Raw genomic sequence first — 12,722 nt, 5'->3', positions numbered from 1 at the left:
ATGTGGGGCCTGGCTGCGGGCGAGAGGTCTGTCGGGTCCAGGGCTCCCAGGGATGAATTCTAGATGCCGTCTGTAGATCCGTAAGGGCTCTTTGTGGGCTGGTGACAGGGAGGTTCACAGTCTGGCTCGGGGTTTATGGGTGCTGGGACGGTGCCTCTTGGGGCCCAGGGGAGCAGACAGAGGTCGTGGTGCCCTGGCCTTGCTGTCAGGGGAGTGGAGTGGCTGCCACGGGGCACAGTTGCGGCGGGGGATCTGCAGGTTTGGGGCTGTCATGTGTCTGCCCTGTGCCCTCTCCTGGGCGGTCCTGGACCCTGGGCGCACTTCTTCCAAAGGGTCACAGTCCCGCTCTGGTGCTGATGCTCCAGCAGCGAGACCATGTGTGTTTTCCTGGTGGCCTCATGTGGCACACACGCCCGCCACCACGGCCCAGCTGCCTGCGGGGGGTGTTGTGGTCAGTTCCTGGTGTGGGTGTCTCTGTGGGTGGGAGTCCCGGGCTGGCGGCCTCCCTTCCCAGCCATGCTCCCGGGCGCTGGGCGGCCAGGTGGGATGGAGCCAGGCAGAGCCCGCAGGGTGCTGGGTCCCAGCGCGTCCCAGAGGGCAGCTTCCCGGAGAGGCTGCTGGCCGTGGCCTGGGTGGGAGCGGCTTCGGCGCCTGCGTCTGTGCTGCGTTCGCTTTAATTATCTGGGCAGTTAGAGCCGTAGATTATGAGAGCCGGGCAATTAGGTACATTCCTCGAAGCTGTGGAGAAATTGCCGGCTATCAAGTGGAGGGGAACTCGGGCAAAACAGATCCCTGGTAATTGCATGAAACATTCAGCAAGAAAAGAGCTGTGGCGTTCATCACCCCGCAAGGTGTTATGAAAACAGTGGTGATTAAATACATAAATCTCTGTGAGCATGGGGGGTGACCGGAGAGGGGGGTGAGCACTCTGGACCCCTGGCCTCCCGGACCAGCCTGCGGTGCACCGCCCCCCGCCCCTGGCCACCGCTCACAGGAAGCTCTGGGGGCTCTGGCCTGCCTGTGCTGCCGCTCCTTTCGGCTGGCCTGGGAGACTTGGCTGCGGCCTTCCCTGCCCCTGTCCCTGCGGGGGCCTGGGCCCGGCTCTCCTGCAGCCCTGGGGATGCATGTGCACCTTGAGGGGAGGGCCTGCTCACCTTCTCTGACCTGCTCTGTGTGGGTTTTCTCCGCAGCGTCTGGTCCGCACGCCCTGCGGAGCCCTCCCGCCGGCAGAGAGATCAAGACCCGCTACCGCATTGTCAAGAAGACGCCGGCGTCCCCTCTCAGCGCCCCCCAGGCTCCCCTGGCCCTGCCCTCCTGGCGGGCACGGCGGCTCTCCCTATCCAGGTAGGAGGCTCTCATCCAGGCAGCCACAGGCCCGGGGCCTGCTGGGGCCCGAGCTTGCCACGCAGAAGTGCTGGGCCCACAGTTTGCTGGCGGAGGAATGGGCTCGTTTATCTGTTCAGTGGTCTCTGTCCCGACATACAGCCGGCTCGTGTGGGCTGCGTGCACGAACGCGTGAGCCCCCCACCGTTGTCAGGAAGCTGCCAGCTGGTGGGCGATGACCGAGGGGACAGCCACCATCCAGACCGGTGAGGTCACGCTGAGCTGCACCTGGGCGTCCTTCACGGGGAGACTTCCGGTCAGAGTCTGGGCCCCGAGCAGTGCCGCGGAAGCGGGGAGCTGCAGTGCAGGGCCGGAGGTGAGGCTGTGGGCCCCTCCGTGCTGCCCCCGTGCGCAGCAGCCTTGCTCTAGGCTGCTTCTGGCTGACCGCGTGCAGGCCCCCTTTTCTGGGTGCCCCAAGCCTGGAAACGAGAGGGCTCGTTGGGGCAGCAACATTAGGGAACCAAAGCTGGGGACTCTCTCTTGAGCCTGCTCAGCCTTGTGGCCTCAGGAGATACAGCATGGGGTGCAGCTCCTCCTTCGGTGACAGGGTGACAGCGCTGGCGGGTGGGGGGGAAACCAGGCAGGGGCAGACCTCCCTCTGTCCTCTCACACCACCCCCAACCGGGAGCTTACTTCTTCGGGGAGCAGTGTGGGACTCCTCCTCCTGGCTTCCATGGGCACTCTAGGGCACGTAACTTCTGGCTAGAGGCTGTGGGGCAGGGGATCGTTGTGCTCCGAGGGGCTGAACCACCTCTAGTCCTGGGCAGGGGCCATCCCGCTAGACTACTCTGAGCTTCCCCCTACCAGTGGCTGCCGGGCTCTGCGGCTGTGAAGCCGGCCCACGGCTCGTGTCCTGGGCGACCAGCCCACCCAGGCAGCAGCAGCGCCCACCGTATCCTCCCTTCCCATGAGGCTGCACTGAACTTGGCCCTGCTGCCAGTTTTTCTGGAGGCAAGATCTGCAAGTATATTTTAAATTAATTTTACTGCACTTTTTGTAATATTTTTGTTTTAAATAGATTTATAAGTATCTTGGGGGCTATTTCTACAAATTTATGAAGATAATTTTCACTCTCTCGATAAGGTTAAATTTACACCTGCTATTTCCATATTAATTCACAGTGCTAAGTGGGTCTAATTTTCTTCCGTTCTCCTATCTAGTGAGCATGGCCTTTCCTAATGCAATTTCCCCCTCACTAAATCACTGTGATCGGGAGTCATGATCGAGCTAAATTAACTTAAATTAATTTACTTAATAAGAGCCCCAGATCATCGTGAATGAGGTTCAGATTTATTGATTCCTGCTCGTGCCTCCCCTCCTGCAGTCCGCATTCCGGCCCCACATTGAGCCCCTGCGAGGCTCTGCCTCTCCCCGGGGGTGTGGCTGGGGGCTGAGGGTAGCTTCTGTCTCCGAGTGCCACCAAGGCCCCTGCTTTGGGCTCCGCTGGGCCAGTGCTGAGCTGGCTGGGCCCTGCAGGGATCACCGAGCAGAAACAGGAGCCAGGCCCTGGGGGGCGAGGGCTGATGGGTGGGTGAGGGGTGGCCGGGTGCGCCGCTGTGCAGTAGCTGCCTCGCACAGCCGGAGCATCAAGCCATTAGGTAGAGAACAGCCCGGTCAGCAGCAGGACGGGGAGTAGGCCTTCGCCCCAGTGTGGGAGCTGCAGAGCCGTGTGGGCAGGCCTGTGAGCTCGGACCTCGGGTCAGGTAGATGGGGTGGACTGTGTGTGCCCCAGGCCAGACTGCGAATGGATGGGCACAGATCCAGCTGCCGGCCCTGCTCGGCCACTGTGCCCTGTAAGCTCCTCACCCTAGCGGAGACGGCGCTGGGCTGGCTGCCTTGCAGGGAGGGCCGTGGCTGTCTGGGTGCCCTGGCACAGGGGCCCACCTGGGGGTCTGGTAGGTGGGAACAGTTAGGGCGCCGTCCTGGCTGGCTCCGGGCAGCCCTCCCCCAGGCCATGCTGGGGGCCACACGGCTCAGGTGCCATAGCCCTGGCTTGTGCTGGGCGGCAACAGGCTCAGGCCAGGTCCCCAGGTGCTGTAGGCCTTCGAACCCGCCCTGTGCCGGCAGGCGTGGCTGAGCCCACCCTCCGGACGGCTGCACATCAGCTCAGGCCGCGTGTGGAGGCTTCGTTTACTGGGGTCTCTGTCTGCCCTGACCATGTTGCCTCAGCGTCTCAGACACGGCCTGAGCTCAGAGCCCTGGGTTCCGGGGATGCCAGGCCACTGGGCTTGGTGGGCTTGCCAGGCCTGCAGGCTGAGGGGGTGGCTGCTGAGGGCTGAGTGGCTCAGGGTCCCAAATGTGTCTGCCGGTGGACTGGGCTTCCTTTGCCCAAGGTCACCCGGACCCTGGGGGGCTGTGTTCTCAGCAGAGCGGCTGCCTGGTCGTGCTCTTGGCTGCACACGCCTGGGCTTGGCCTGTCAAGGCAGCAGAAAAGGCCTGTCTTCAGGACCGGTGGCTGGTGTGGGGCCCACCTTCCTGCCGCTTTCAGCTCCGTCAGCAGGCCCCACGGCCTTGTGTGGCCAACTGGCCTTGGCTATGGCCTTGACCTCTGCCTTGGGTCAGACCTTTTCCCTGGGCAGAAGGAGGGGTTGAGCGGGTGGTGGGGCCCCAGGCAGTGTGGGATCAGGGCTGTGGTGGTGAGAAAGCAGGTAGCCAGCCTGAGCCCACGGGCCATGAGCCCTCTTGGGGCCTCCTGCTCTGTACCCACCTCAGAGGAGAACACCCCTGGGGGTTGCGGCAGACAGGCCCCAGCAGTCTTAGAAGTTTCAGTCGGCATGTAGGGGCTGATCGACACAGGTGGAAGATAAGGCTGGTGACGCAGGAGCCAGGAGGGCCAGCGCTGGCCTCTGACCCCGCCCTCCTGCAGACACTCGCTGCCTCCCCGGGGAGCCTGCGGGGCACCGGGGAGTAGCACAGGCTGTGTGACCTGGGGCAGGCAGGAGGGCCGGGGGCAGGGCTGTCGGCCCGGGAAGCCAGGCATCCTGAGCACCGCCCTGAAGCTACTGGCCAGCGGCCATGGCCAGTGCCTGTCCTCCTTGTTTTGAGGAATGACAGCGCTCATTGTGGTGGGGGTGACGGCACTCGGTCCTGTGCCCCCGGGGGCCTGGTGTTAGTTAGCACGACGATGGAGACCACGGGCCGGTGCCAGGCTTGTCCCTGGAGGCTGGGTCCAGGATCCATGACTCCCTCTGCCAGTGGAGTTGGGGAAGAGCAGCCCTTCCTGGCGAGGACTCTTAGCTGTGTCGGGGGCGCTGTGTCTGCGGTGCCTGCCAGTCCCCCTCCCCCCTGGGCTGGCAGGCTCCTGGCCTCCGGCCACTGGGACGCGGGGACAGTGGCTGATGGCCCTGGAGGCTGTGGGCCACATTGGTTCGGGACCCGCAGGAGGCCGGGCTGGGCCCCTCAGACCTTGTACTGCCGGTGCCCAGAACCAGCCCCAGGGGGAGGGGTGCCCTGGAGGGTGGAAGTGGGTCCTGGAGCGCCCGGGGGGCTGAGGCTCACGCCGAGTGTGGGTTTCGTGTTCTTGTTCTCAGATTTGCGGATTTGCCTGCGCCCTCAGCGGCGGCTCCTGGCGAGGTCATTAATCTGAACTGAAGCTGAAATGTGACTTATATCCCTAAAGTGCCTGTCGCTTTTTTTCTCTTACCAAATTCATTTGACGTGACAGCACGGAGCAGGCGGGAGCCGCTGCACTCACGCGGCCGAGGCTGGAGGCGGCGTGGACCCGGCTACAAATGGTGCTGTCAGCGCCGCGCGGGCCGCCTCGCTCCGGGCTGTTTTATTTTTGTGTCTGTGCGGTAAATCTTAAGTAATCTCCGGCTGGTTTGACGAGCTTCGGGCTGCGATTTTGAAGGCTCTGAAATGCTTTTCCCAAGTGACGTCTCATTAAAGAGGAGTCGAGCCGGAGGAGGGGCTGTGTCCTCTGGGGGCCGGCTGTGGGGTCCCCGGTGCTCCCCTCATGCCCAGCCGTGGCCGCGCTCTGCCGTCCGCCTGCCCCGGGACCGGGCTGTCGGGCACAGCTCTGAGGCCGGCGTCTGGGGTCGGGGTGGCGGTGCCACGGGCTCCCGGCTCAGCTGCAGAGAGCTGCGTTCTCCCCACCGCCCCATGAGGCAGAGACAGCGCCCGAGCGTTGGCCCCGGTCCTGTGCCGGCACGGCACCAAGCAGTCCGTCGTGGGCAGCAGTCCCATCGAGGGGCCCCGTCCTCGCAGCCATAGCCCTGAGCCCCTCCCACAGGCGCGCGTCCCGACGCCACCCCACTGTGGGGCTTGAGGTTTAATTCTTTCGGGGAATGCCTGCCCCTCCCCAGACCTACCCTGACCGGGCCCATGGACCTGGGGCTCCCACAGCCTCCCGACCTGCCCCGAAGGCTGTGGCAGTGAGAAGAGCTCTTAGCGAGTCCCCCCCATGATGGGGCGCCCCCTCCACGTCCCGACCACACCTCAGGCCTGGCTCTGTCTGGCGAGGGGCCTGCTTGGTGGTATGCCCATGGGTCCCTCCCGCTCGGCCCAGGCCAGGGCCTGTGATGGGGCTAACAGCCTGGGACAAGGCAGCGGGGCTCCCCCGCAGACAGAGGGGTGCCACCATCCCGTGCCGGGCCCACTTGGCCCACAGTGCTCCCCTCCAGCTGGAGGCAGGCACCTCCATGGGGCGGTCAGGGCTGGGAAGGGTGCACAGGGCCACAGGACGCCCGGAGAAGGCCTCTCTAGGGGCGGGGCGGCTGCGGTCGGTGTGGGCCAAGCTGCGGGGGCCTTTCGCGGGGACCTGGGGAGGGAGTCCAGAACATTTCGCTCAGAGGGCAGAGGCCGCCCAAAGGGTGGTGTTGAAGTTGGGCCCTGAGCCCTGCTGCTGGGCCAGTGGGGGTGTGGGGTGCGTTAGGGGGGCTGCGGCCCTTCTGCCTGGCAAACCCCTTTCCCAGGCTGCGACTGCTGTGTTCAGGCCCAGGGCATGTGCCGTGGCCAACCTTGGTCTTGACCTTGCCGGCGTGTTCCTGGGGGTGCCTGCCTGCCCTCTGATGTGCAGCCTGGGAAGCCTTCACCATGCCTGGCTCCCCCAGCTGCCCCATGAGGGCAGCCTCTGTCCCAGCAGCCTGAGAAGGGTGCCAGGCCAGGCACGGCTCCCACTGTCCGTGAACGTGCTGAGAGACCATGGCCCAGGCAGCAGGACTTGGAGTTGGTTCTGTCACAAGTAGAAGTGTCCCCATCAAGGGAAGAGAGCTGCCCGGCTGCTTTCCCACAGGAGCCAGCTGGGGTATGGGTGTGGGACGCCATTCCAGGCGTGGCCTGCTCTGTGCCACGGGCCGTCAGGGCGGTCCTGCTTGTCTGTCAGATGCAGGGAAGGCCCGGGCTGGCCCTGCCCTGCTGGGTATGCCTGTGGGAGGGACAGCGTTTTTCCAGAGGGCAAGAGCAGCTCGGGAGGAGCCCCTGGTGTGTGCCGCGGGGACTGCTCTCTGCCCCGCACAGGCTCTCCTTGCTGGCCTCAGGTGTGGGTATGTGCCTGCTTGTCCTGCCTAGGCTGAGTGTGCCTGGCCCCCAGGAATGGCCTGTTCCCTGGGCGCTGGGCAGGCACTGCGGCCCACTCTTCTGCTCGACGGTGCCCGAAGAGCCCTCGGGCGCCTGGTCCTCTCCACCCAGGGAGAAGAGTGTGGGGGCATCACCATCCCATCTGGGGTTCCCTGACTGGGATGGCTAGGCCTGTGGGGGGGTGACCCCCACTCATCTCCGTGTCCACGGTCCCCTCAGAGGGCAGCAGGGCGAGCGAGGGGAGGGCCACCCACTGGATGTAGACCATGTAGGTGGCTTGTCAGTGTCTGGGCCAGGGGCACTCGGTGCAAAGGGGAGCCTGACCACACCAACAGGGGCTTCTAGGCCCCGAATGCGGTGGGAAGATGGCCTTGGACCCAGGCCAGACTTGGGGCTGCTTTGAGTCCCGGCTCTTAACTGGGTCGTACTTGAGTCGCCTCCCTCCCTGGTTCCTGGCGGAACGGGGTCGGGGGGCCCAGGCCGGCCTCCAGTCCGAGGTCTGTGGAGGCTGCCCCGGGTCAGGTTGCCACCTGTCCGGAAGCTGTGGCCCGGTGGGGGATAGACCCTGAGCAGCCAGTGGCAGAATGTCCCTGGGATGTGGCTACCTGGGATGTGTGCGTGTCGCCCAGGCCTGGCCGCAGGTAACCGGAGGTGGCGGGCTCTCCGCTGGCAGAGGACACGGCGCCCCCGCGTGAAGCCTGAGCCGGAGGCTGGGCAGGTTCAAGGGCAGCGGCTTGACTGGGCCTCAGGCGGTAGGCCTAACCGTATCCCGGAGCCCATTGGGCAGCCTCGACTCGGCAGGGCTGGGCAGGCAGCGGGTGACCCTGGCTCTGCTCCTGCCCTGGGGCGTCTGGCCACCCAGGACTGTGCTGGCCCTGGTGCGGCATGTGTTGCCGGCGCGTGTCTCCGGCCAGCCTGGTGGGCAGTCGTGGCCTGGCTGCCGCCTGCCTGAGGCAGATGTGCTCTGGGGCTGGCGCCCAGGTTACTTTCTTGCATTTAGTTTTTTTCAGTAACTTCATTTCGATATATTTTTGTACGTAGAGAAAAGTTACAGAATGTGTGTTCCTCACCACAGTTCCCGGAGGACTTAGGCTTTGCCTCATCTGCCGCATCATTCTCTCCCTCCCTTCGTGGACAGCCGTCCATGTAGGAGCTGGAGACTCGGTGCTCCTTGACTGGCCACTGAGGTGCGTCCCCAGCTTGGGGAGGGCCGCCTGGGGGCAGAGCGGGTTGTGCACGCCCCCCCGGCATTTGGGTGTTGTGTCTTGCCAGGGTCCTGGCGTCCGGCCCTCGCCTGGCTCCGTCTTTCCTGACCCTGATGGTTCGGAGAACGGGGGCCGGGTGCTTCCTGCAGCGTCCCGGGCTTGGAGGCCGCCATGAGCTCGGGAGGCTCTGATGCGCCTGCAACAGAGGAATGTCGCCACAGCGCTGGGCGACCCTCTGTGTGGCTCTGGGCCTGGCCTGGCCTCCTGCTGGTGGCCGGACGCCCACTCGAGGTGCCAGCAGAGAGGCCTGTCGACCCAGCGCAGAGCGTCGCGCTCCTGCTTCGCCCGCACCTTCCAGACCCTTCGTGATTTCTGCCCTTGTCCCCTTTTGTACCTGCTGGAGGGTGTCCTGCCAGGAATCCTGTCCCTTCTCTCCCAGTGCCGCACCTGCTCGTGGATCTGTTCCTAACAGTGTGGACTCCAGATTCCTATGCTGAGACCCGACAGTCTGTAATCGCTTCTCATAGCGATTCACTTTGACCCTCAGTTTGTCCCATGTGGCCTGTGGAAGCCCCTTTGGGGAGCCTGGGTCCTTGCCATGTGGCCCCCCGTGGCTTCCAGGCTCACCAGGAACTCTCCCTCCCCCAGCCTGGGGCTGGCCACCTGCCTGCAGAACCCAGCTCCTGGTAGCGCAGGGGCTCTCGGTGGCTCACGGCCCCCCACTGCGAGGGTGTTGTGGCCCTGGGGGCACCGGGGTGCGTGGAAGGGGAGTCTCGGAGGGAGGACCCTCTTGAGTCCGAGTCTGCACACACTGCCATCTGGGCGGGCTCTGGCGCGTGTGCTCACACCGCCAGTCCAGCCCAGTGCCGGGGCTCCCTCCTGCTTCTCTGGCGGCCTGCTTGGGGCTCTTAGGCGATGGGGTCACCTGCTCCCGGGGTCACCTGCTCCCTTATTCTCAGGATGTGCACTCGCTAGAGCTCCCCGTTTGTTTACAGGTCTTTTTTTAGCTAAAATTTACATCCAGTGAGATGCAGGAATCCAAGTGTACGGAGCTTAGACTTTTGACCAATGACGCGCCTGTGTCGGTCGGACCCCGGTCAGGGACTCCTGCCACCCCGAGTGCCTTTGCGCTCCCTGTCGCCAACCCACATGCAGGATCCCAGGATGCCTGTTCTGCCCCGCTGCCCCGCGCGGCCTGCTGGGCTGGAGCTGAGATCCCGCATCCCTCCGCCGCCCTCCCCTCCCCGGTTCTGGCCCATGGCTCCCACGCACCACGAGTGCCAGGACTTCACTTTTTTTTTTTTTTTTAAAGAATTTATTTATTTATTTGACAGAGATCACAGCAGGCAAAGAGGCAGGCAGAGAGACAGTAGGGGGAAGCAGGCTCCCCGCGGAGCAGAGAGCCCGATGTGGGGCTCCATCCCAGGACCCTGAGATCATGACCTGGACAGAAGGCAGAGGCTTAACCCGCTGAGCCCCTCCCCCCCCCAGGCGCCCCCAGCCTTCACTTTTGACTGCCAATCGTCTTCCTTGGTTAGTAGCTCTCCTGTCTTTGGACACGGGGGGGTCCTGCTGTGGAGAACGGGGGACGAAGGCCGTTGGCTCTTCCCGCCCGGCCCCACGGAGACCTGTGTTCTCCTCCCGTGCGCGCCCAGCAGGGTTCCGCGGGGACACAGAAAAGTGCGCCATCCCACTTCTTCCCAGAGCGGAGGTGCTGTTTCTGTCCCCATGATGGTGCTTGGTGTTACGGTCTTTCTGATTTTCATATTTTCTGTGTGTGGGCACCTCCCGTGGTTCACTCTGCGTCTCCCTGAGGGGCCACGCAGGGAGCACTCATTCATAGACTTACTTAAGGCCACATGGGCTCGTTAGCCTGTTTTTAAGTTGGTCTGTGCTTCGTTCTCAAGCTGCAGGAGCGCGGGGAACTCGTGTGGCCCTGCTTGGATGTGGTCTTGCTTCCCGTCCAGAAGTCTCTGGGGGGCTGGACCCTGTGGCTGCCCGCTGCCAGTCTCCACCCCTTGTTCAGAGGCCGAGTTTAGTAGGACAGTCCCCCTTCCCAGGGGACTCTCTCTTGGCTCTGGTCCCTGTCAGCACCACAGCACCCCTGTCGCAGAAGTGCTCCCAGGACCCCTGTTGGCTGTGGTTTCCCTGGGGGACCCAGAGCTCCCCCGGGGAAAGCCTGGCCTTTCTAGGCGTCTGCGGTCCTATGCAGGCAGGGCAGGCTCCTGCTTTATGCTTTCTGATGGGGTGCATCTGCCGAACCCCCTCTTCCACCCCCACTCACATACGTCCCTTACCGGCCCAGGGCCCTGGCCTTTCCCTCCCCCGCGGGGGACACCTCTCAGCTGTCGCCTGTCCTGTCCCATTGTAAGGTCAAGAAGTGAGAGCAGGGGGTGAGCCTGGGGGTGACAGGGCAGTTGCCGACTTGGAGCCGAGTCTCCTCTAGGCCTCCGTGCTGGGGGGCCCCAGGCAGGGTTCTGGGGGAGAGCCTGTGGGGGGTGACCCGGGCCCCGCCCGCTTCCCCGAGCCCTGCTGAAGCAGGTCTCCTCCGGCAGGTTTTTTAGAATTTTATTTTATGAGAACAGGCGGTTACAGCTCCCCAAGTGCCGTAAAAGTTAATGTGATGGCCTCCCCGCGCCTCTGCTCATTTTTATAATTTTTTATTTTATGAAACAGGACAGGGAGCTTAGTGACTTATTACTATTCATTTCGTTTCAACGCAGTAAATATTGATTCAGTTGGGGGTTTTCAATTTAAACCACTCGGCGATTATATAAAATATTACTGGCCTCTGAAATTATGCTTACCGATCCCTTCGGCTGCTCATTAAGGAAGGAGTGCAGTTGTAGGTCCCTTTGCTTTCATCACTCTAATAAATGGGCTGAGGTGCGCTTCTGCTCGGGAGGTGCTGCGGAGGGTGCTGGCGGGGGCCTGACAGCAAGGATGCAACTCTTAATTTGGAAGTCGGTTCAAAGCACGCCTGCCTGATTTATTTATTTCTGTGTCTGTTTGAAGCAAGCGGCCCTTTCAGCTGTCAGCAGCCCCATGGCAGCGGGGCTGAGCCCGTCCTCCTGAGGCCAGAACACCTGCCCGGGCTCCTTGGCAGAGCGTGGGGAGGGGCCGGGGCTCAGGTGGGAATGTAGGGCCTTGCCCCCTCGATGGAAGGTAAGGGAGGGGGACCAGCCTGCCCCCAGCCCCGTCGACCATGATGCTTACTGTCAAAGACGCCTTGGGGCGCCTGGGGGGCTCAGTGGGTTAAGCCTCTGCCTTTGGCTCAGGTCATGATCTTGGGGTCCTGGGATCGAGCCCTGCATTGGGTTCTTTGCTTGTCGGGGAGCCTGCTTCCCTCTCTCTTTCTGCCTGCCTCTCTGCCTGCTTGTGATCTCTCTCTCTCTCTCTCTTTGTCAAATAAATAAAATCTTAAAAAACAAAAACAAAAACAAAACGCCTCATCTCCCCCTGGGACCTCATGCCAAAGAGGCGGACCTTTTCTGGGCAGGGCTGGTAGTCGGCCCCTTGCTGGCCACACTGGCCTGGGACGCAGGATCCCGAGAAGGGAGGAGAGGCCCCTGGGTGCCGGGGTCTGGCTGGTACACAAGCTGGGACGGCCTTCCTGCCGTCTGCCCCATGGGGGGTGGCCCAGGGCAGCCCTGTCTGGCATCGGGCCCTCAGGCCTCAGGACCCCAGCAGCAGACCAGCTGGTCCCTCTGGGTCCAGGGTCTCTTCACACGTGTGGTCCCTGTCCCCACCAGTGTGTGGTCCCTGTCCCCCCCAGTGTGGACACCTCTAGGGCGGCCCCATGAAATGGTGGAGGCCAGTGAGAGGGTCCAGAGTGAGGATGCAGAGCCCCCAGGGGAGGCCGCGCTAGGCTGGGCCCCCACCGTGCTGCGTGGCCCTGTGTTCAGGCAGGGGGTGCACCTCAGCCACGCTGCCAACTGCTTCCTCCTTGGCTTTCCCAGGCGGGGGCTCGGGGAGGGGGGGCATTGGCCTCAGTGGAGGATGCTGGCATGGGGGTTGCCAGATGGGACTGAACTGCTATCTCCCTCTCAGTTTGAGCCTCTGGCCTGCGCTCCGGAGGGATCGCATGGCTCCTGTGACCATATGGTGTTTGTCACTATTTCCTCCCTGGCCATGGGGACTGCTGGCATCTGGCCCGACAGGGATCGTGGCCAGAGTATTTGGGGTGAGACCGTGTTTTCTGACGCGGTACCTGGGCTCTGTCTGTGGATGTTGTGGGAAGGGAGGGGCTCCAGGACAGGCCTGATGCGGAGGCCCTTGTGGGAAGGGAGCGGGGCAGACGTCAGAACCCCCTCCTCTTGGCTTCGTCTGGGGCTGGGATCTGCTGGGATCTCGGGCTGGTCACCTCCCTCTCTGGGCCCGTGGGGAGCTGGTCCCTGGTATCTGTGTCCCAGAGGCCATCCTGCTAGGTAGGTGGCCCTGCTGGGGCTGGAGCCCCAAGTGGGAAGGCCTGGGAAGGCCAATGTGCTGCACTGTGAATCCCTTCTGGGAAGGTCTCTGGCCCGTACTGGCCTCGTGTCTGTGGCTGTGTCTCTGACCCGCTCGCCTCCAACTGCTCTGTCTTCGGCCTGTGGCCTTCCTTTGTCACCGCTCCGCGTG

The 12,722-nt window shown here is 63.4% G+C and overlaps 1 protein-coding gene across 4 annotated transcripts in view; it reads left to right on the top strand.

The window, feature by feature from the left end:
- Positions 1-12,722, top strand: part of ZC3H3 (zinc finger CCCH-type containing 3) — an 82,464-nt gene that overhangs the window by 31,867 nt on the left and 37,875 nt on the right. For all 4 annotated transcript variants that reach the window (XR_009403303.1, XR_009403302.1, XM_059395291.1 and 1 more), the window contains exon 4: positions 1,191-1,344. Coding sequence is in view for 2 of the 4 variants with exons in the window: in XM_059395291.1 (XP_059251274.1) it covers positions 1,191-1,344 (154 nt within the window). In the remaining 2 variants the exon portion in view is untranslated. The remainder of the gene's footprint in view (positions 1-1,190; positions 1,345-12,722) is intronic.

Source organism: Mustela nigripes, chromosome 3 (assembly GCF_022355385.1).
Source record: "Mustela nigripes isolate SB6536 chromosome 3, MUSNIG.SB6536, whole genome shotgun sequence".
NCBI classification, from domain to species: domain Eukaryota; kingdom Metazoa; phylum Chordata; class Mammalia; order Carnivora; family Mustelidae; genus Mustela; species Mustela nigripes.
Note: the sequence above shows the minus strand (reverse complement) of the source record. Positions and strands in the feature narration are given on the sequence as shown.